The 21100-nt window shown below is 72.9% G+C and overlaps 2 protein-coding genes across 2 annotated transcripts; one reads left to right on the top strand and one right to left on the bottom strand.

The window, feature by feature from the left end:
• Positions 1-1322: 1322 nt before the first annotated feature.
• IGFBP4 (insulin like growth factor binding protein 4) lies at positions 1323-10752 on the bottom strand. Its single transcript, XM_075443612.1, has 4 exons — positions 10356-10752; positions 3812-3966; positions 3458-3592; positions 1323-3170 (listed from the first exon to the last, which is right to left on the bottom strand). The coding sequence occupies exons 1-4, from the start codon at positions 10735-10737 to the stop codon at positions 3042-3044; spliced, it is 801 nt and encodes a 266-aa protein (XP_075299727.1). The 5' UTR covers positions 10738-10752; the 3' UTR covers positions 1323-3041.
• A 3135-nt stretch (positions 10753-13887) lies between these two features.
• Positions 13888-20654, top strand: LOC142364202 (uncharacterized). The gene is made up of 23 exons (XM_075443339.1): positions 13888-14056; positions 14289-14431; positions 14747-14815; positions 14986-15048; positions 15129-15194; positions 15443-15658; positions 15865-16227; positions 16442-16561; positions 16637-16690; positions 16875-16901; positions 17221-17322; positions 17572-17616; positions 17790-17870; positions 17974-18015; positions 18124-18151; positions 18371-18420; positions 18497-18631; positions 18793-18855; positions 18947-19006; positions 19167-19235; positions 19418-19612; positions 19839-19951; positions 20138-20654. The coding sequence occupies exons 1-23, from the start codon at positions 13888-13890 to the stop codon at positions 20346-20348; spliced, it is 2484 nt and encodes an 827-aa protein (XP_075299454.1). The 3' UTR covers positions 20349-20654.
• The last annotated feature ends 446 nt before the right edge of the window (positions 20655-21100 follow it).

The following is a 21100-nucleotide window of genomic DNA, read 5'->3' as shown; positions in this document are numbered from 1 at the left end:
GGCAATGGGATCCTGGGGTGCATCAAGAGGAGTGTGGGCAGCAGGGCGAGGGAGGTTCTCCTCCCCCTCTGCTCTGCCCTGGGGAGGCCCCATCTGCAGTGCTGGGTCCAGTGCTGGGCTCCCCAGTTCCAGAAAGATGAGGAGCTACTGGAGAGAGTCCAGCGGAGGGCTACGAGGATGAGGAGGGGACTGGAGCATCTCTCCTGCGAGGAGAGGCTGAGGGAGCTGGGCTTGTTCAGCCTGGAGAAGAGAAGGCTGCGAGGGGACCTTAGAAATGCCTCTAAATATCTGCAGGGTGGGGATCAGGAGGACGGGGCCAGACTCTTTGCAGTGGTGCCCAGCGACAGGACAAGGGGCAACGGGCACAAACTGAAGCAGAGGAAGCTCCAGCTGAACCCGAGGAAGAACTTCTTCCCTCTGAGGGTGCCGGAGCCCTGGCCCAGGCTGCCCAGGGAGGCTGTGGAGTCTCCTTCTCTGGAGATATTCCAGCCCCACCTGGCCGCAGTGCTGTGCAGCCTGCTCTGGGTGACCCTGCTTGGGCAGGGGGCTGGGCTGGGTGACCCACTGAGGGCCCTGCCAACCCCTGCCATGCTGGGATTCTGGGATTCTGGGATTCTGTGACTGCAGGCAGCGTCACCTCCCAGCCGCTCCGGCGACCACGTCTGCTCCGACACCGTGAGACAGCCGAGCCGTGGCCGGGGGCACGGAGAGCTGGGAGGTGTGGGGCCACCGGCGCTCCCACACCGGGGCCTCTCCCAGCTGCTGTCCCCAGGCCCTGCCGCTGCTCTGTGCCGCTGTGCGGGGCCGGCGGTGACGAACGTGGCTGCTCTCACGGTGGCACCGAGCGGAGCCCGAGCCGGGACCCACGAGGAGGCACGAAGTCCTGCCCCGTCGCTCCTCGGCGCAGCTCTCGTGGAGGCTTTGTGGGCGCCCGGGTCTGCAGAGCTGCTGAACCCCAAACCCCGCGCCGCGTCCCCGCGCGCTGCGGATGCTGCGAGAGCCGGGGGTCCACAAACCAGACGCTCTCAGCTCAGGCATTTTGTCCTCTTCCAGCCCCCCACCCTCCCCCCTGCCCCCGTTATCCCGCTCCTCACAGACCCCTTCCCTTGGGGGTGGCCGAACGGGGGTCCCTGCACGAGGGGGTGAGGAGCAGCCCTGGGCCCACCCTGCGCCGAGCTGCAGGGAGGGTTCTGGGGAGCAGGGACCCCCCGGGCGAGGCCCCCCCGCAGACCCCTCGCTCCCCCCTCTCCTCCACAGCAACGCAGAGACCGCAGGCGACAGGAACACATCAAATAACAGGAAAATTCAATACGGAGCCACCGTTTGGACGATACAAAGGTTCAAGTTTACTGTAAAAGGGGGTCGGTGCTACAGGGGGGTCCCAGGGCCGGGCTCGGCCCGGGGGGAGCTGACAGACACCCCCTCGGGGGGGGGGGGGGGGGGGGCTTACGCTGGTGTGCGATCGTGTGTGAATGCAGCCTTAAACCCCGGGAGGGTCGGCACCGCACGCTGCAGCCCCCCGAGCCTGACCCAGGCGGGTTCTGGCGACCGCCGGCCCCCCCCGACCCTCACCCCCCCCCCCCCCCCCAGCCCCAAACCCCCGCCTCGGCCGGGCACAAAGACACGGGCGGGCGCCGGGGCGGGGGGGTCCGGCGGGGGGGGTCCGGCGGGGCACCGGGCAGGGACCGAGCGGGCTCGGCAGCTCCGCGGGACCCCGCCGAAGGGGGCTGGGGGGGCAGCGGGGAGGGGGGGGATGCGGGGCCGCTGTCCCCCGGCCGGACACGCAGCCGAAGCCGCGCCCGGCGCCCGCCCCTCCCCGGCGGCCCCCCCCCCCCCGCCGCCGAGCCCCCCGCGACCCCCCAGGCACGGCCGGCGTTTTCCTAAAACGGAAACATTTCGTGCCCCCCACGGAGCCCCAAACCCCCCCACTGCAGCCGTGGGGCTGGGGGCTGGGGCGGGGGGGGGTCGGCAAAAGCCCCCCCCCCGTCTTTGGCACACCCGCCCTGGCACCAGCACAGCCCGTTCTCACCCAAAGGCCCGGCGTAAAAAAAAAAAAGAAGAAAACCCAAAAACCAGCTACAAAAATAGCGGCGATTTCGCAGGGCAGAGCTTGGCGCTGGCAGGACCCGCGGGTCCCGTCCCGGGACGCTCCCGAAAGTCGCCCGGGTGCTGCCACGCTGCAGCGGCCCCCCCAGCGATGCCCCGTCCCGCGGCGGCGGAGGGTTTCTGCCTCGGGACCCCCACGCTCAGTTCTGAGATCGCACCGATGGCATCGCTTAAATATTAAAAATCTTTGGGGAACTACAAAAAAAAAAAAAAAGAAAACAAACCCCCAAAGCAGCCCTTCCCGCTGGGGGGGTTTCCTGGGCCCCCTCGTCCCCCAACCCTCGCCCGAGCCCCCCGAGCCCTGGGGAGGGGGGATTGGGATGGGACGGGGGGAGGACCCAGCTGCGGCCACCGGCTTCACCCCTGCGTGGGGCGCGGGCCGGGCCCTGGGGCAGCGGTTCCCGGGCTGGGGGGCTGCAGTGGGGTGCAAGGGGGTCTCTCATCGCTCGGAGCGGCTGCGGTGCCCACCGCCCACACACGCTCCGGGTGAGGTGGAGCTGTGGAGGGTCCCAGGCGGGCGGTGGCGGGGTGGGGGGGTGTCTCTCTGGGCCCCCCGGTCCTTGCCCAGGCCGCGTCCCGCCGTCGCGGGGGGCAGGGGGAGGCACCGAGGGGCAGCAGCATCGTGGGTGCTCCCACCCGCGCAGCGTGACAGCAGCCCTGGGCAGCGCCCGTCCACGCCGGTGTCCGTGGGGATGGAGGGGCCGGGGTGGGCAGTGCCCGTCCACGCCAGTGTCCGTGGGGATGGAGGGGCCGGGGACCCCTCGGCGGCGGTGGCTCGTGCTCGGCGCAGGCTGCGGTGCCGTGCCCCGTGCCGTGGGCAGCCCGTGGCGATCCGGGCGCCAGGAGCTGCTCGGCGGTCGTGTCCCCTCTCCTCTGCTACGCAGCCCCGGTGGGTGCCCTGGCCGCGGCGCGGTGCGGGGCCACCGCGGTGGCACTCACATGCTGTCCGCCAGCTGGTGACAGTCCAAGTCCCCCTTCAGCTCCAGGAAGCCCGGCAGCTTCACCCCCGTCTTGCGGTCCACGCACCAGCACTTGCCGCGCTGCCCGTCCAGCGCCGGGTGACACTGCGGGGACGGGTTCGGTGAGGGACGCCCAGCCTGGCCCCCACGGCCCCCTCCCCGCAGGCTGCCTGGCTGGGGCCACCAGGGGCTCTCGCGAGGGCTTTGCCACCCCTGTCCCACCCCGGGGTGCTTGCAAAGGGCCCCTCAGCACCCAAGGGTGATTCCCACCGCAGGTGCCCCGCCGTGCCCCAGCACCGGCCCATCGGCCCCTCTGTCCGTCCCCCCTCCCGGCTCTGCCAATGCCCCCACATGCGCGGCCCCCCAGGCCCCCCGCGAGAGCCCCTCGCTACCTGCTTGGGGTGGAAGTTGCCGTTGCGGTCGCAGTTGGGGATGGGGATGACGTACAGGTCCTCGTGCGTGCGGGTCTGCGAGGCGGCCAGCCTCTCCAGCGCCCGGTGCAGCTCGCTCTGGCACGACCCCTGCGCCTGCGGGAGGGGGGGGCTGAGCCGGCAGCGGGGCGGGTGCATGCCCCCACCCCAGCACCCCCGAACCCCAACCCTCAGGGCTGCCTCACAAGCGCCGGCTTCGAACCGCCCTCCTGCCCTGCAGCACGGCCCAGGGGTGCTCAGCACCCATCCTGCCCTCCCCAGCCCACGCCGCCCCGGCACCCGGTGCCGCCCGCCGCGACGCCGCGCGGCGCTCACCATGGGCCTCGTGTCCTCGCGGTGGGACGGGCTCCCGCTGCTGCGCATCTTGTTGCCGTGGCTGACGCGCTTCGCCTGCTGCTTCTGCAGGCACTTGCGGTCGTGGATGCTGCAGGGGCTGAAGCTGTTGTTGGGGTGGTCGATCTCCTCCTTCTCTGCAAGGACACGGAGCGGCGGGGGCTCAGCGCCGCGGGGCAGCCCCGGGCACGGCCGTGCCCCCACGGAGCAACCCGCACCCCCAAGCGCAACGTGCTGCCAGACCCCACACCTCCCCTCTCCAGTCCCCGCAGGCGTCACCCCCAGCCCCGGGTCCCCGGGTCCCCTCCCGCCCCTGCCACCGCGCTGGGCTCAGCTCTCCCCGCAGCCCTGCGAAGGCTCTCGGGACCTTTCCCCAGGCGCTCGCCGCGATCCGCAGCCCCGCCGCCACGCGTCTGCCATCGCGGGGTCGGGGGGCGGTGGCTCGGGTGCCAGGGTCTGGCTCTGCCCCGGCCAGCCACGTCCCACCAGGCACCGGGCGCTCGCCCACGGCACCAGGCCCACGTGGCGGCTGGGAGGTGACCCTGGGTCAGGGAGCCCCAGGAAGACCCCGGTGCCCCCCGAAAGCTGCCTCAGGAGCAGCAGCGTGAGCGGGGGCACCGGGGCGGTGCTGAGCACCGGGCGCCGCGGCAGCGAGCAGAGCCACGCTCCGCTGCGGAGCGCAGCCCCCGCGAAGGCATCAAAGAAGAAATTCCTGGAATAAGAAATTTAATCTCCCGCGGGGCCAATCCGGGAAGGCGGCGCTTGGCATCCCCGCCTGCGCCAGGAGCGCGGCCAAGCTGCGCTCCCAGATGTTGGCAGCTGGAGGGAGCGTCATGAGACCCCAGCTCTTGGCGCAACTTCATTTTCAAGAAGCTGCCAGTGCCTCTGGTTTGGGGCCCGTTGATGCTCTGCAGAGGGGGGATGCCCCAGGGAGCCAGCGTCCCCCCCGCGCTCCGAGCCGCGTCAGGCACCGCCCGAGCAGCGCTTTGACCCCCAGCCCGCCCGGGCTGTAAGGGGAAGGCGGCCGGGGCTCCCTGCCCGAGCTTATCCCGGGGTCGGGCTTGTTCCAATCCGTATTGCAGCCGGCGACGGGAAATCCTTCCCAGCCCGGGCGGGCGGTCCCAGTGCAGCACGGGTGGAAGCACCCAGGGGCTGACAGAACCAGGGACGGAGGCTGCCGGGGTGACGCCTGGCACTGGTCCTTCCCACGGGCAGCGGGCGGGCAGCGGGCACCGCACCCCCCTGCCCACCACATCCCCAGGGGACCCCGGCCCCCGTCTCCCACCGGCGCAGCAGCTCCCCTGCAGCGAAGGGTTCCTGGCCCCGCTCCCGCCGGGCCGGTTAAAGTTCACAGCGAAGCCCCGATCAAATCCTTCTCCTTCATTCCCGGTATTTGCTTTTTGTTTAATCTGTCAATTTTTTCCAGGAAATGGCTCATGCCCTTGAAATTTGAAACACAAACCCAAAGTCTCCAGGACCCTGCACGGAGCGATGCCAGCCCTGGCAGCATCAACCACGGGGCCGTGGCGCAACGCGGGCGCCGGCGGCAGAGCCCAGCCGGGGGGTCGGGGGGCTCGGGCAGGGGTGCTCCTTCCCTCCCCTGCCTCTCCCCGGCACCCCCTCGGGGAGAGACGGGAGGAAGAGCCGGGCAGGAGGTCTGGCACCGGCGGGGACCACCGTGCCCAAGCCCCAGCATCTCCGTGCGCTGCTCCCGCGCGGTGGGAAGGGGGGACTGGGAGGGACTGGGAGGCACTGGTGTCTGCCCGCTCTGCCCGGGGGAAGCCCCCACCCTGTCCCGGCAGGGGCAAACACCCCCCCTTCCCCCGCCAGCCGCCTTCAGCGCACCACAGCTCTCGGCTTAAACAAAACCAGACGCCAGCAACATTCCCACGAGGTCCGATGAAACGCCGGTGCCTCCGGGCAGCGAGGCGGCTCCCGCCCGGCACCCGGCTCTGGGGACAGAGCTCTGGGACCTGGGGTCCCCCCGCACGGGGTGGGGGGGCTGAGCTGCCCCCCGCCTCACACAGCAGTCACAGCATCGCTCCGTGCCCGCGGAGCAACGCGCGGCAGCCGGAGGAGCCTCACACCTCGCTCGGCAGCCCTCCCGCACCAGCTGGACGGCGGAACGCCGCGCAGTCCCGCACAAAGACGTGGAAGAAGCAACTTCCATGGAGCCTGGAGGCCCCCAACCCGCCAGCCCCCCGCACCGCTCCCGCCCTGCCCCAGCCCCCCGGGAAGCAGCCTCTGGATCACAGAGTGGTTTGGGTTGGAAGGGACCTTAAAGACCATCTGGTTCCAGCCCCCCCGCCATCAGCAGGGACATCTTCCCCCAGCCCAGGTTGCTCAGAGCCCCGTCCAACCTGGCCTTGAACCCTGCCAGGGAGGGGGCAGCTTCTCTGGGCAGCCTGGGCCAGGGCCTCACCACCCTCATGGGGAAGAATTTCTTCCTAATATCTGATCTAAATCTGCCTCTTTTCGTTCACAGCCGTCCCCCCTTGTCCTGTCACTGCACACCCTTGTGAAAAGCCCCTCTCCATCCTTCCCGTTGGCCCCTCCAGATGCTTCCAGTATCTGCTCTAATGTCACCCTGGAGCCTTCTCTTCTCCAGGCTGACCAGCCCCAGCTCCCTCAGCCTGTCCCCGTAGCAGATGGGTTCCAGCCCTCGGATCATCTCCGTGGCCTCCTCCAGCCCCGCTCCAACACCTCCACGTCCTTCCTGTGCTGGGGGCTCCAGAGCTGGACGCAGGACTCCCGGGCGTCTCTCAGGAGAGTGGGGTAAAGGGGCAGAATCCCCTCCCTCGCCCTGCTGGCCACGATGCCGGCCCGGCAGCGCCGGTGCCTGCGGGATGACCCCAGCCATCCTGCACCTCTGCCCCCGGTCCCGCTCCGCCTGGCAGCCGCGGCCGCGCAGGGCAGCCCACGCACCGGCCCCCGCTGCCCCGGTGCCGCTGGGCACGGCTGGGGCTGTGCCGGCAGAGAGGGGTCTCCGAGCGGTGGGGAGGACGGGCAGAGCGGAGCCTGCTGGGCCGAGGGCTGCGGGAAGCCCCTCGGCTCGGTTTGGGATGGACGCGGGTGCCAAGGCGATGGGAACGGGCGCTGCCCTCGCCGGCCGCCCCGTCCCGGCAGGAGGAGGGTCTCTGCCCAGCCTTCTGCTCAGCCTGTGGAGAGGAGACACAAACGAGTCATTCAGCGTCGCCTTCAATTAACAGGAGCTGCAAATGAGGTTCGTCACGTGCTGAACTCGTGATTCACGGCGCTGAGCCCAAGGGAGCGGTGCAGGGCTCCGGCTCCACCGCGCGGCTCCCACGGGAGGAGAGCCCGGGGCAGCGAACCACGCCACGGAGAGCGTGTCCGTGGGAGAGGGACCAGCGCCAGCGCGCCCGCAGCTCCGCAGCCCACAGAATCCCAGAATCCCAGCATGGTGGGGGTTGGCAGGGCCCTCTGGGGGTCACCCAGCCCAACCCCCTGCCCAAGCAGGGTCACCCAGAGCAGGGGGCACAGCACCACGGCCAGGCGGGGCTGGAATATCTCCAGAGAAGGAGACTCCACAGCCTCCCTGGGCAGCCTGGGCCAGGGCTCCGTCACCCTCAGAGGGAAGAAGTTCTTCCTCGGGTTCAGCTGGAGCTTCCTCTGCTTCAGTTTGTGCCCGTTGCCCCTTGTCCTGTCGCTGGACACCACTGCAAAGAGTCTGGCCCCGTCCTCCTGACCCCCACCCTGCAGATATTTGTAGGCATTTATAAGGTCTCCTCTCAGCCTTCTCTTCTCCAGGCTGAACAAGCCCAGCTCCCTCAGCCTCTCCTCGGAGGGGAGATGCTCCAGCCCAGCCCACCCTCGCTGTCTGCGCACCCTGCAGCCAGGGCTCAGCCATCGCCGTCCCTCCCGGTCACCGCACACGGGAGCAGGACCTGCCACAGCCACCGCTCACGGCAGCCACGCAGGACGGACGCAGCTCCCGTGGGCTCAGGTTTTCCCGGACATCGTCGTTTATCCAGCATTAAATCACTCCTCGTGGGTGCCGGGGAAAGCGTCCTCCCCTCTTCGCAGCTGCCACACACGGGTTCAGCCATCGCCTCCCCCAGGCACCCGCTGGCTGTGCCGAAAAGCCGGCCCCGGTGCAGAGCTCCAGCGAGCAGCGGGATGCGCCGGGAGCCAGCCCGGAGCTGGCAGGGCTGGGAGCGGGAGGCAGGGACCAGCATCCTGCGCCCGGTCCCCAGACCCGAGAGGTGTCGGGTCAGCGGCCACCCGCTCCCTCCCTTCCTCGGAAGTCCCTGGGCGAGCGGAGAGGCTCTTTCCTGGCGATGGAGCCGGGAGCCGTCGCGGAACCCTTCGGAAAGCGGAGCCCCAGCCCAGCCCCCGCCGATCCCAGCCTTCTCCCTGGAATGCGGAGCCCCCGTCTTTGCTGCACGAGCTGCACGTTCACCGCTTCCCAGCCGCCCGCCCGCTGCGGCCTCCGGACGCCCCGCCAGCCCTCCGGACACCCCTGCCCTCCACCAGCACCGAGTTCCTTTCGGATTACCCAGAGGGGACCCCTCGGTGGCACCGGCGGTTCCGGGATGCCCTCGCTGTGCCACGCAGGGCGGGAGCGACGGAGCCTGCAGCCCCCAGCCCCACGCTCCCGCCGGATCTGGGCTGCCGGAGCAGGACAGGGACTCGGACATCGCACCGGGACCTTCCCACCGGGGCTGCACCCGGGGGTCCCGGGGGAAGGGGCTCGCCGCTGCCCACCCCCCATCCTGCCACCTGCCACGCTGCCGGCGGGCGCAATGCCCGGCTCCCCCAGCCACCCACCCACCCCCAGCAAGGCCAAAACGCCGCGGGAAGGAAGGGAAAAAACTGCGAGTCTGTTTCCTAAAGGCTCTGGGAAAAAATGCTGCGTTCCACGAGGCACGGCCAAAACCAACAGCCTTGGCAGCCCGACGCAGCCCCGGGCCAGGGAGCCCAGACCGCTCCCGCGGGACGGGGGCTGGGGGCAGACGGGCAGGGGGTCTCCGCACGGAGCCCACGCCGAGCGCTGGCAGCCAGCTCCTGCCCACGGAGAGGGGCGGCCGGAGGGGCCCGTCCGCGAAGGGACCCCTCACCACAGGGACGCTGGCAGAGCTGCCACGGCCCAGCCACGCGAGGGGGGAAGCGGAGCGGGGATCTGGTCCCCGGGGCGGATGGGATGGACACTGCTCCAGCCCCTTCCACCCCTCGGGGAGCTCCGGGTGACCCCACGCGGGGACACGGGGCCAGGCCACCTCGTGGACCATCCCATGGCGGGATGCTGCTCCCCGGCTTCAGGGGACGTGGTCCCCATCACAGCAGGGTGGGGAAGGGGCAGGGTGGCATCCAGACCCACCGAGGGTCGAGGCCAGGCTGGACGGGGCTCTGAGCAACCCGGTCTGGTCGAAGCTGTCCCTGCTCACTGCGGGGGCGTTGGGCTAGAGGACCTCGAAAGGGCCCTCCTGACCCAAAGCGTTCTGTGATTCCGTGAGTCTATGATTTTATGACTGATTCTGTGATGGGCCAGCCCCACGCACCGGGTCTCCACGCTCAGCCCCGGCAGCAGCTCCACTCCCACTGTCAAAGCCACGGCGTGACCTGCGCAGCTCCAGGGCTGGGGTCCCACCGCCGGCTCCGCTCCTGGCCCCCAGACCCTGCCCGAGCACCACGGGGGGGGCACAGGGACACCATCAGCACCTGCGAGAGGGTCCTGGGGCCGAGGGGCACGGGCAGTGCCCACAGGCAGCGAGTTTCTCCAGCCTGGCCCTGCCTGCTGCCCACCCCCCGGCCTGCCCGTGCGGGACGTACCCCGCTCTCGGCAGCGCCGCGGCGCAGAGCCCGGCTGAGCGCCCGGCGAGGGAAGCAGGTGCCCCGAGGCCTCTTTCCTGCTTCCTCCCGGCCGAGCTGGCGGCAGCAGCCCAGGGCAGCGCAGGGGTCACCGTGCGACGGGAGCTTCCCCGGCAGCCAGGACCTGTCCCGGGGCTGTGGGTGCCTGCGGGACCCCGGGCTGCCTTGCTGGCCGGGGCACCCTGCATCCGGGGCACGGCGGGTGACGGGTCCCCGCGAAGCACCCCACTCCAGCAGGCACGGAGCCACCGGCCGTGGCACTGGCGCGGCAAGGATGGCACAAATGTGACCCGCTGGTACCCGGCTGTGGGAGCTCGCGCAGCTCAGCGCTGCTCCCTCCCTGCGATGCCCTCTGCCCACGTCCATCCCCACGCTGTCCCGTCCCGTCCCGCCGCAGGGTCCCTGCTGAGCCCCCCGCCCCGCTCCCAGCCCTGCGGCCCCAACTCTCGCCAAGTGAGCAGTGGGCGCGTTGGTGAAGATGGGGGCTGCCTGGGGGCTGTGCCACCAGCATGGCAAGGGGTGAGGACCCCCAGGCACCCACTCCTCACCCCGCTCCCAGCCCTGCGGCCCCAACTCTCGCCAAGCGAGCGTGTTGGTGCAGACGGGGGGTGCTTGGAGACTGTGCCACCAACCCAGCAAGGGGCGAGGACCCCCAGGCACCCACCCCTCGCCCCTCTGCCACCCGGGGCCTCCTTACCTGGGGGCTGGAGGCTCTCCTGGATGGCCTCGACGTCGGCCAGGTCGGTGCAGACGCCCTGGCCGTGCATGAGGGTGTGCAGGGGCCGCGGCACGCCGCGGGGCGGGTAGCACCGCAGCCCGGCCCCGCACCGGGCCGTGTAGACGCCGCAGGCGGTGCCGCGGGCGAGGGCGCAGGTCGCGCAGCACCCGCAGCCCGGCTCCCGCACCAGCTCGGCGCAGCCCTGCGGGGCCTTGCAGCGAGCCAGCCGCTCCTCCGAGCACGGCGGGCACTGGATCGCCTCCTCCCCGCCCGGCCCCGCCGCCGCCAGTGCCGCCAGTGCCACCAGTGCCACCAGTATCGCCAGTGCCGCCAGTGCCGGCGGCACCGGCCGCGCGCACATGGCGGCCCCGCTCCGCGCCCGCTGCTGGCGGCGGGTGCGGGGCGGCCGCGGCTTTATGCGGCCCCTGGCCACACCTCCCGCCGCCGGCACCGGGGCCACCGGCGGGGCCGCCCCCGCCGCCCCGGGAAGCCACCGGCGAGAGCCCGATCCCCCGGCGCGGCGGCTTCAGCACCGGGGCCGGGCTGCGCGGAGAGAGCAGCGCGGAGACCCCCGCGCCTGCCCCCCTCCCGCCGCAGAGCACCCACCGCCCCCCCCCAGAGCACCCACCGCCCCCGGCAGCCGCCCCGACCCCCTGCCCGCCGCCGCCTGCGCGGTCCTGAGGGCAACGGGGATGAATTGGGGGGGGGGAACCATAACAGTTCCAAGACCCCCAGCGTGCAGCAGCCCGGGGTGGGCTCCGGGCCCCCGGTGCGGGGGTCTCCGGCGGGAGCCAAAGCGCTGCCGGTAAAACGGCGTCACGGGCGGCTCAGCCCCCGCCTGCCAGGGCCGCACCGGGGCCGCACCGCCGGCTCCCCGCGACCCCCGGCCCCGCACCCGCCGGCTCCTTGCACACCCCAGCCCCGCACACCCCGGCCCCGCTCCCCCGGCTCCCCGCACTCTCGGCCCAGAGCCCCCCGGCCCCGCACATCCTAGCCCCACACCCGCCGACTCCCCGCGCCCCCGGCTACCCGCACCCCCCGGCCCCGCACACCCCCCGGCCCCGCACCGCCCCGCGATAAGTTGAAAGCTGCCGGCACCTAGCGGCAATGCCGGCAAACCGGGATGCGGGCGGGCGGCCGGGGGGCCCGAGCATCCCCTCCCGCGGCTCCGGCCCCGCCAGCTCCCGCAGCGCCCGGGCAGCGGCCGGCGGGCAGCCCCGCGGGGGGGGGGGGGGCCGGGAGACGGCAGGGACCAGCCCGTGTCCCCGGGGAGGGGTCCCCGAGCGTCCCCCGGGGGCCTGGCGACCCGGGAACCGTGCCCGGGGGCACCTCCGCCAGCGCCGGGCCCGGGGCAGCCGGGGGGACGCGTCGGGGGGGCTCAGGCACAGCCCGGGGGGGGGCTCGGGCACAGCCCAGAGGGGGTCTCCGGCACAGCCCGGGGTGGGGGGAGCTGCGGCTTGGGCACAGCCCCACCGACCCTGCCCTGCGGGTGGTCCCTGCCGTGCCCCCCCACCCCAGCTCACTGCAGGGTCCCCGGGGGGGGCAGAGACCCCCCCTCCCTGTGCCGGGGGGCGAGGCACAGGCTGGCTGTGCTGGTGCCGCAGGGCGAGGGGCGACTGCGTGCTGCGGGGGGGCTTCGTCCCACAGGCGCAGGGACGCAGCAGCGTCTGGGTGCTGGCCGGGTCACCACGCTGGCCCCAGTCGATGCCACCACCGTGGGCTGCACAAAGCCTGGCGAGATGGCCACAACCGTCCCCACCGCCAGCGCCAGCAGGAGACCGTGCGGCCCGCCGGGAAGGTGACCTTCGCCCCGCGAGACACGGGCAGCACTGCGGGGCGAGGACGCCGGGCAGCAGCACCCACGTCCCGCAGGGTCTGCGCTGGCCTCCCCAGGACCCGGCTGAGCCGCGGGAGCCGCTGGGGCCTGTGACTGTGCTCTGTGCCGGGCACGCGGCGATTAACGGTCATTAAAGACATCGGGCCTCGCTGCGGCGCCCTGACGCGAGGCGCGGGGTCGTGGGTGGGACGAGAGGAGCAGAGCCAGGCTGCAGTGCAGGCTGAGAACCCCAGACTCATCACACGTAGTGCTCAAACCGGCATCGCCAGGCTGGAGTGCCAGCACTGGTGGCACTGGGCGCGGGGGCTCCCAGGACCAGCGTCCCTCTCCTCTGCAGGCGAGCCGGGCAGCGCCGAGCGTGCAGGCAGGGTCCACGTCCCCCACACTGCCCAGCCCCCCTTCTCCCCTCCCGGCCTGCGCGGGGGCCCTGCAAGGCGCCGGCACCCGCGCTGCTCCGGAGCCCCTGCGCTGCCCGGCACCGCGGCTCGGTGGCCGTGACTCCGGGCAGAGGCACCAGCCTTGACACCGCGTCCAAACCGGGACCAAACCCAAACAGGTGCCCAGCCCCGCTCGGGCCGCGGCGCCTTATCAGGCCTTGGCAGCGCGGAGCGACCGCGGCGGAGACTGTTGTGTCTGTGGGCACCGGGGACGCGCTCGCTGTGCACCCCCGGGGGCCGTCCCCCCCTCCAGCCGGGCACGGCTCCTCCAGCTCCCCATCCCAGTGCCATCCCGCGAGACGGAGAGGGGGCCAGGGCTGGTGCACCCCACAGCCACGCTGCCCCCCACCCCGAGGGCACGGTCCCGCAGATGAGGAGGGGGCTCGGTGCGTGGTGCTGGGTGCGTGGTGCGGCCCAGCTCCCCCCGCCTGTGAGGGGCAGCCCCCTGCTCCCAGCCCCAGCGCGCTTTGGGCTCCCAGCGCAGCTTTCCCAGCCTCGGTGGCTCCTTGGGGTCCCTGAGGCCGTGGGGGTCCCGGCTGGCTGCTGCTCCCTGGGGAGAGGCTGCGGGTCAGCACGGGGCATGGTGGAAGCGGGACTGGGGGTCAGAGGGGGCTGGAGACCCCTCGCCAAGGGTGGCCCTGACTGAGCCGGCGAGACGCAGGGCCCTTTGCCACGCTGCGGGACGCGGTGACTGCACGCAGCGCAGGGCAGAGGTGTCGCACGCGCTGCAGGACCCCGATGCCTCCCGGGGTCCCTCAGCCCCGTCCCCAGGGCTCAGCCCAGCTGATCTCCATCCCCTCCCGGTGCCAGGCACGGGCAGACCCCACAGAGCACCCGGCTGCTCTCGCTGCGGCCAATGCCCCCCGCTCCGAGCCGGCTCCTTCCTCCACTCCCCTCCTCGCTGGTTTGGCTCCTCATTTCCAGGCAGCATCTTCTCCGCAGCCCCCCCTCGCCTCGGCTCCAGCCGCTGCTCCTGGCTCCCTGCCCTGCGGTCCCCGGCTGCCCCCTCGCCCCCGGCCGGCGGGGCAGAGGGTGCCCTGGCCCCGTGGGTGCTCAGCCCTGCTGGATGCGACCCGTGGGGCGCGGGTGCCGGGGCGGGCGAGGGGCGTGTCGGGCGGCGTGGGGGCCGCCGTGATAACAGCGGGGGCCGTGCCAGGGCCGCGGGAGCAGACGGGAGCGGGCGAGCGGGATGAGCCGAGTCCCGCGGTCCTGGGCAGCCCGGTCCCGAGCCAGCGCCATGGGGTCCGGCAGCCCCCAGCGCCTCCTCCGCACCCTCTGCGTCCTCTCGGTGCTGGCCGGGCGCCTGCCTCCCGCCACGGCCCAGTGGTTTTACCCCCTGGGCTCGGAGGACACCACGCCGGAGCCGGGCACCAGCCCCACGGCCCCCACGGCCGGTGGGGACGAAGGTAGGCATGGGGGGACGGGGACACGGCTGCCCTGGCACCCCCAGCTCCTGCACCCAGCGAGGAGGGGGCACCTCCAGCGTAAGGCTGGGGGGTGAGGAGTGGGGTGCTGGGGTCCGGGGCTGCCGGTGGCACCGCTGCGGCCACGGCGAGTGCTGGGAACCGGGAGTGCTGTGCCACCCCTGTCCCCCCCCGGCCCCGCCACCGCCTGCCCCGTCGCCCTTTGCTCCTGCAGACGGAGATGCTGGCGGCGTGGAGCCCACGCAGAAGGTGCTGCTGAGCAAACCCCCGCTGGCGACGGCCCCCAGACGCCGGGAGCCCCTCAACAGGGGGGCAGGGAAGGGCCCGGGCCATGCCCCACCGCGCACACGAGGCCAGGTGCCCTTCCTCGAGCTGTGCCCCCCCTTCTCCCCCAGCCCCCACAAAACTGCCCAGCCGCTGCCGGGCCCCTCGCTGCGTCCTTCCCCTCATCGGTGCCCGGCTCCAGCCCCTCACCGCGGCTCAGGAACCTCTGCCCCCTTGGAAAGGAGCCCTGGCAGCTCCCAGCGTCCCCCCGCACGGTGCAGCCCCACGGCAGCACCGGGGCTCGGCCCCCAGCCCTGGCTGGGAGCAGCCGTGGCTGCCGGAGGGTCCCGTGTGCCCCCCGGGGTCCTCCCCAGCCCCGCACTGAGGGGTCCCCATCTGTCCCGGCAGCACCGACCGACGGCCGCCCCGGAGATCTTCGAGGGGAGTGCGGAGGAAGAGGAGTTCCTGCAGATCAAGGTGGTGGAGGGGTCCTGGTCCCCAGGGGGGCTGCGAGGGGCAGCCCGGGGTGGGCACCCGGGTGGGGGGCTCTGGGGGACGCAGGCTGGCAGAGAGGGTGCTGCGGGGGACAGGGAGGGTGCTGGGTGGGGGGGGGGTCTCACACTCGGTCCCTCCTCTCCTCTGCACAGACGGCAGCAAAGGGGCTGCCCCGGCCAGTGCCCCCGGCCCCCGAGACAGACCCTGCGCTCCAGGTGAGGTGGGCACCGGGCACCCACACCGGACCCCAAACCGGCGCTGCCATCCCGCAGCCCACCGCTCTCTCCCTCTCCAGATGCACAACGGCTCCGGCTGCGTCTGCCCTGTGCGCCAAGGCCCCCCCGGCCCTCCCGGCCCGAAGGTGCGGTGGTCCTGCCCGGGAAGCGGCACGGGGGGGCACGGGGGCCCACAGGGACCCGCTGGGAGAAACCCCACGGCTCTTTTGGCCGTGCAAAACCTTTTCTGCTCAGGGTTTGGACTCACGCTTCAGGGTCTGGGTTGGGGGGCGGTTCAGGCGTCCCCCGGCAGGGGGGCAGCGGGTCCCCGCGGTGGGCACCAGCGGAGCAAAGCGCCGGGAGCCGGGGGCCAGGCTCTGTCGTCCCCCAACAGGGAGAGAAAGGCGACCGGGGGGCCCCGGGAGACAGAGGCCAGCCCGGATTCTCCGGGGAGAGAGGGAAGTCCGGCAGCCCGGGGCAGCCAGGTCACCAGGGTCCCCGGGGCCCCCCAGGTCCTCCGGGACCACCGGGGCCCCCGGGACCACCGGGCGCCTGGGGAGCCAGGAGCCCACCCGCGCCCGCCGCCCTCCCCGAGGGATCGGAGCACAAGGTGAGTGCTGGAGTGGGGGGCACGGGCAGGCGATGACGGGGCGGGGGGTGACACCGGTGCTGGCTGCCGTGTCCGTCGGCGGCTGGACGGGCGGGGGGGTGGGGGGCTGGGGCGCGTGGCCGTGGGGCAGCCCGAGGAGGGGGACCGGGGGGTGGGATGCGGCCGTTCACCGACTCTGCTCTCTCTTTCCTCCGTCCCTCAAGCAGCTGGGAGCGTCCAGCCCTGTGGGAAACCCGGGACCCCCAGGCCCCCCCGGCCTGCCCGGCCCTCCTGGACCCCCAGGCTACCCAGGCCATGAAGGCTCCCCGGGGGTCCCCGGGCGGGAGGGGCAGCCGGGACCCCCCGGCCCTCCGGGGGCTCTGGGACCACCCGGTTTCCCCGGGGCTGAAGGACCTCCGGGGTCTCCAGGCTCGGCTGGGCCAGACGGACCCCCGGGGGCACCAGGGCTCCTAGGGCCACAAGGCCCCCCCGGGCTGCCCGGGCACGAAGGACCCCCCGGTCCCGCCGGACCTGTGCCGCTCCCTGGCAAACCAGGGCTCCGCGGGGAGCCGGGATTCCCCGGATTAAAGGTAAGGGGGTCCCAGCCCAGCCCACCCACGGCGCTGGGGCCGGAGCAGAGCCGGTGGCTGCGGACGGAGCAGCCGGGGACGTGCCGGCCCCTCGCTCTGCCCCGGCGGGGAGCAGCCCCCCGCACCGAGCCCGTCGGAGGGCTCCGGGGCTGCGCCGGGGGACGCGGGGTGCTGACCCCCGATGCTCACCGCCCCGCGCGCCGTGTGCCGGCAGGGCGAGAAGGGCGAGCACGGGCTGCCGGGCATGCCGGGGACCCCCGGCCGGACCGGAGAGACGGGCTCCCCGGGCATGCCGGGTCCCATGGGGCCACCGGGGCCACCGGGGGACTACAGGGTGAGTAGGGGGTCCCGGGGCTGTGGGTGCTCAGGGGCAGCCCCTCGCCCACCCCGGCATGTCGTCTCCTTCCAGTGCGACCCGCGCCACGCAGGGCACCGTGCATCGGCCGGGCCACCAGGCCCCAAGGTGAGTGGGCACCGGGGGTGGTCACCAAGGGCGTGGGGACAGCGGTGGCCACGGCCACCCCCGGTGTCAGCTCCATGGTGAGCGTCACCCCGAGCAGCGAGGCACAGGGCTGGGCCGGGGGGCCGGGAGTGCCCGGGGACCCCCGAGCCGGGGCGCTGACGGGACCTCTCTGCTTTCCTTCCAGGGAGAAAAGGGGGACCCCGGAGAGCGGGTTTGTAGCCACGGGCACCGGCGTGGGGGGAGCTGGCTGGGGGGGTCCCATCCCCACACCCTGAGACTGAACCGCTGAGCCCCGCGTGCTGCCCCCGCTCCCTCCCCGTGCCAGGGCAGCCTTCGCCTCACCCCGGCGGCATTGCCAGCGTCCCCAGATGGGCTGCGGCATGGGGGGGTGGCGAGTCACACCGTCCCCTGCGGCACGGGCAAAGGCACCCGCGCACACACGCGTGCGCAGCCGTGCACGCACACAGCACGGCCCCGTCCCCACCACCCAGCATGGCCTCTAACGGTGCCTCTCTCTGCGGCTCACCCAGGGGTGCTGCTACGGGGAGCACGAGTGCAAACCAGGCCACCCCCCCTTCCCCAGCACCGGCAGCCAGCCTGGCTCCTGGGTGCCCATCAGCGGGTACCAGACGGTGAGTCCTGAGCTCTCGTGGGGCCCGGTCGCAGCGAGGGGTGCCCGGGGACCCCCACCCGGCTGCGGGGACCCTGCTGCTCTGTGAGCTCCACGCCGTGGCTCACCCCACTGGCAGCCCAGCTGGGATGGAGGGATGGAGGATGGAGGGATGGAGGATGGAGGGATGGAGAATGGAGGGATGGGGAGGGGGAGGATGGGGAGGGGGAGGATGGAGATCAGCCTCAATCATCTCTTTTTTTCTCTGTAGGGTGGCAAAGAGGAGCCGGAGATTTACGGAGCGATCGTCCCCCACGTGAGCGACAGCGCCTGGCTCCCACCCGCCGGCTGCCCCAGCCCGGGGAGCTTCAGCCCCGGGGAGGGGAAGGGGCAGGAGGGCTAGGGGACAGGGGGGTGTCTTACGGCTGCCCCCCACAAAGGCAGCACCAAAGCAGCCCAGTCCAACCCCTGCACTGCTCTGCTCTGCAGGGTCCTCGAGGTCCTCCCGGCCCCCCCGGCCCCCCCGGTCCCCCCGGCCCCCCCGGAGCACCAGGTCTCCTCTACCTCAACGTAAGGCCCAGCGCGGGCTGTGCACACGCCTGTGCCAGAGCGCACACGCGTGCGAGCGTGCACGGCACAAGGGGCTCCCCACCAACCCTGTCTTTGCTGCCAGCGGGTTTCCCCCGTCCGTGCCCCGCTGCCCTGCAAGCAGCCGGTAAGCCGCGGGCTCGGTGCCCCCGAGAGAAGCCCCGTCCCCTCCCCGTGCGCCGGGCAGGGCATCCGTGTGCCCAGCGGCAGTCACGGGCCCCGCTCGCCTTCGCAGGCAGCCGCCGACGCGGGCTGGGCAGCAGGTAAGGGCGTTTCGGGGGCGTTTCGGGGGCTCCAGGCTCCTCAGAAACTCCTTTCGCGAAGCCCCCCGGGAGCCGGGGCTGTGCCCCCCTGTACCCAGCGCCGCAGCCGGCTCTCCCAGCCGGCTCCCGCTCCGCCGTGTCCCTGCGGGGCTGGGTCCCACGGGAGCACCTCGCCCCTGTGCCGGGGCGCCTTGTGACCCCCCGCTGCGGGCTCTCCAGATGCTGACACCCCTCGGACGGAGCCGCCGGACTCCCGTGCTGATCTCCGGGTGCGTCCTGGCTGCGGCCGCGGGGCCCGCGGGGGGTGGCTCCATGCCCCCCCGTGACCCTCTCCATCCCCCCCAGCGCCAGACGTGGGTCTTCAGGTCCAAGGAGCTGATGCTGAAGTCGGGCAGCGCCGTGCCCGAGGGCAGCCTGGTCTACGTGCGGGAAGGGAGCAGCGCCTTCCTCCGGACCCCCGCCGGCTGGAGCCGCCTCCTGGTACCGGGCACCGAGGACGCCCCTCGGGGTCCCTCGCAGGGAGGGGGGGGCCAGGCTGCAGCCCTGGCAGCCGGCACCGGGCTGGGTTTGGCCCTGGAGCAGCAGAGCCCGGGGACAGAGCCGGGTCCCCCCTAACCCGTCCCTCCGCGCGTGTTGAGCAGCTGGAGGATTCGGAGTCGCTCTTCGCCGGCGACGACCCCTCCGCCTCCACCCCACGGTACCAGGTGAGGGGTGCGGGCAGCCGCCGGGTCCCCCCACGTCCCAGCAAGGGGGGGAGTCGGGCCCCCACGGGACTGTCCTCTCCTTCCCATCCAGGAGACGAAGCGGGTGCAGACGAGAGGTCCGGACACGGCGCTGGCCCCGACGCGCTCGCTGGTGAGCGCTGCGGCGGCTCGAGGGACGTGGCGTGGGGACGGGCTGTTGGCACGGCACCGGCACACGCGGAGCCCGGGGTCGTGCTGGTCTGGAGAGGGGGCTGCACCCACGGCACCCAGGGGTGGGTGTCCCCGGGCTGAGCCGAGCTCTGGCGTTGCAGGTCCAGAAGGAGGAGGGACGAGCGCTGCCCCAGACCCTGCCAACCACCATGGCCCCACGGATCCCGTCGGTGAGCAGCGACCGGCGCGGGGTGCGAGACGAGTGCTCCGGCCACGGGAGAGGGGGGAGAGGTGCCCGGGGGACCCCTCCATCCCCGGCTGGCACGGCGGGAGGCTCGCACCCTCCCGGGGAAGGGGGACCAGAGCTCTCGACGCCCGGCCGTGCCCGAGCCGCCCCGGCTCCCCTCCGCAGCTCCGCCTGGCCGCCCTGAACGTGCCCCTCGCCGGTGACACCAGCGGGGTCCGCGGCGCCGACCTGCAGTGCTACCGGCAGTCCCAGGAGGCTCAGCTCTACGGCACTTTCCGAGCGTTCCTGTCGGCCCCCACCCAGGACCTCGTCTCCATCGTCAAGAGGACGGACAGGTCCCTCCCCGTCGTCAACCTGAAGGCAGGTACCCCCGTGCCCCGTGGGGGCTGCCGCCGGCAGAGCCCCGCGGCCCCCGCCGAGCCTCGGCCGGGGGACCCTTGCCCGGTCCTGCGCTGGGGCGGCTGCGCCCCGGCTGAGCTCGGCACTCGTGGCTGGGGGAGCCGGGAGGAACCCGCAGCAGGTGACAGCCCGCGCGCGGTCGGGACGCGGGCATCGCCCTGGCTCAGCGCCGCCGCCTCGCCCGCAGGGCCAGCTCCTGGCCAAGTCCTGGAGCTCCCTCTTCGAGGGCCAGGCCGGTGCCACCCTGCGGGGCCCCATCTACTCCTTCAACGGGCGCAACGTCCTGACGGACCCGCTCTGGTGAGTCCGGCCGCGGGGCGGGCGCCGGCAGGGCGTCCCCGAACAAACACACCCGCTCTGGGAACCGGGGTGGGGGGCTGCGGCGGGTCCCCCCAGGGCTTGCAGGGATGCAGGAGCTGGCGCGAGGAGCCGGGGGTGCCCTGGAGGGTGTCCCCCAGCCCCTCTGTCCCCCATCCCCGTCTGCAGGCCCCGACAGCTGGCCTGGCACGGATCCACGCCGCGGGGCGGCCGAGCGCGCCGGCGCGATTGCCAGGGCTGGCGCAGCTCCGGCGCCGGGGAGGGCCTGGCCACCCCCCTGGGCCAGGGCAGGCTGCTGGCCGGGCAGCGGCACAACTGCTCCGAGGCGCTGGCGGTGCTCTGCGTGGAGGTGGCCTTCCCGTATCGGCACATGTGGTGACGCCGGCACCGCGGCGCGGTGACCCCCAGCCGCGCACCCCAGGAAGCCCCCAGTCCCCGTCCTGCGGGGTGGGGGAATCGGCCCCGGGGGGACAACGGCAGCGTCGGAGCCGTGCAGGAGCACCGAGAGGATGCCGACCCCGCGGCCGGGCTGTGCCGGGCTCGTCCCCGACCATGCCGTCCCTGCGGCTCCCCGTGCCGTGGGGCGGATGGATGATGCCAGGCTGTGCCCCCTGTCCCCTGCCCCTCCAGCAAAGCAAATGCTGTCACTGCCCCGGGAATAAAGACACAAAAATGTTGTTTTGGATGAGGCATGACACTCTGTTATGGGGTGGGGCCCTGCCCGCGACGTCGGCTGCTGCGAGGGGCGCCGGGGGGCACGCCGCGGCCAGCCCGGGGGTCTGGAGCCTTGGGGGGCTTCAGCGCTGGTGGGATCAGCACAGATGGGGTTGGGGGGGGACACGGCACGGGGACGGTGGTGTCACAGGGTTCCCTTTCCAGCGATGTCAGCGTCACCGGTGTGGTGTCCACAGGCCAGCCTCCCTGGGGTGTCGGCAGCGGGGTTCGGCCATCCCGGGGTGCGGGCAGTGGGGGTTCGGCCGTCCCGGGGTGCGGGCAGTGGGGGTTCGGCCGTCCCGGGGTGCGGGCAGCAGGGTTTGGCCGTCCCGGGGTGCGGGCAGCGGGATTCGCCTCTCACGCTGTAGGCAGGGGGGGTTTGCCTCCCTGCCCAGTGCATCCCAGTGTGTCCCCAGA

The sequence above is a fragment of the Opisthocomus hoazin genome, chromosome 26 (genome assembly GCF_030867145.1).
Source record: "Opisthocomus hoazin isolate bOpiHoa1 chromosome 26, bOpiHoa1.hap1, whole genome shotgun sequence".
NCBI lineage: Eukaryota > Metazoa > Chordata > Aves > Opisthocomiformes > Opisthocomidae > Opisthocomus > Opisthocomus hoazin.
The sequence above is the reverse complement of the archived record's forward strand: the minus strand, read 5'-3'. Positions and strand labels throughout refer to the sequence as shown.

What these genes read in the sequence shown, in the direction of transcription:
- IGFBP4 (XM_075443612.1), bottom strand. Translation starts at nt 10,737, where the DNA reads ATGTGCGCGCGGCCGGTGCCGCCGGCACTGGCGGCACTGGCGATACTG. An exon ending in GGAGAGCCTCCAGCCCCCAG is followed by an intron (nt 3,967 to 10,355) that starts GTAAGGAGGCCC and finishes GTGTCCTTGCAG; the next exon opens with AGAAGGAGGAGATCGACCAC. An exon ending in GCAACTTCCACCCCAAGCAG is followed by an intron (nt 3,171 to 3,457) that starts GTAGCGAGGGGC and finishes CCGTCCCCGCAG; the next exon opens with TGTCACCCGGCGCTGGACGG.
- LOC142364202 (XM_075443339.1), top strand. Translation starts at nt 13,888, where the DNA reads ATGGGGTCCGGCAGCCCCCAGCGCCTCCTCCGCACCCTCTGCGTCCTC. An exon ending in CCGGGCCACCAGGCCCCAAG is followed by an intron (nt 16,691 to 16,874) that starts GTGAGTGGGCAC and finishes CTTTCCTTCCAG; the next exon opens with GGAGAAAAGGGGGACCCCGG. An exon ending in ACGGAGCGATCGTCCCCCAC is followed by an intron (nt 17,617 to 17,789) that starts GTGAGCGACAGC and finishes TCTGCTCTGCAG; the next exon opens with GGTCCTCGAGGTCCTCCCGG.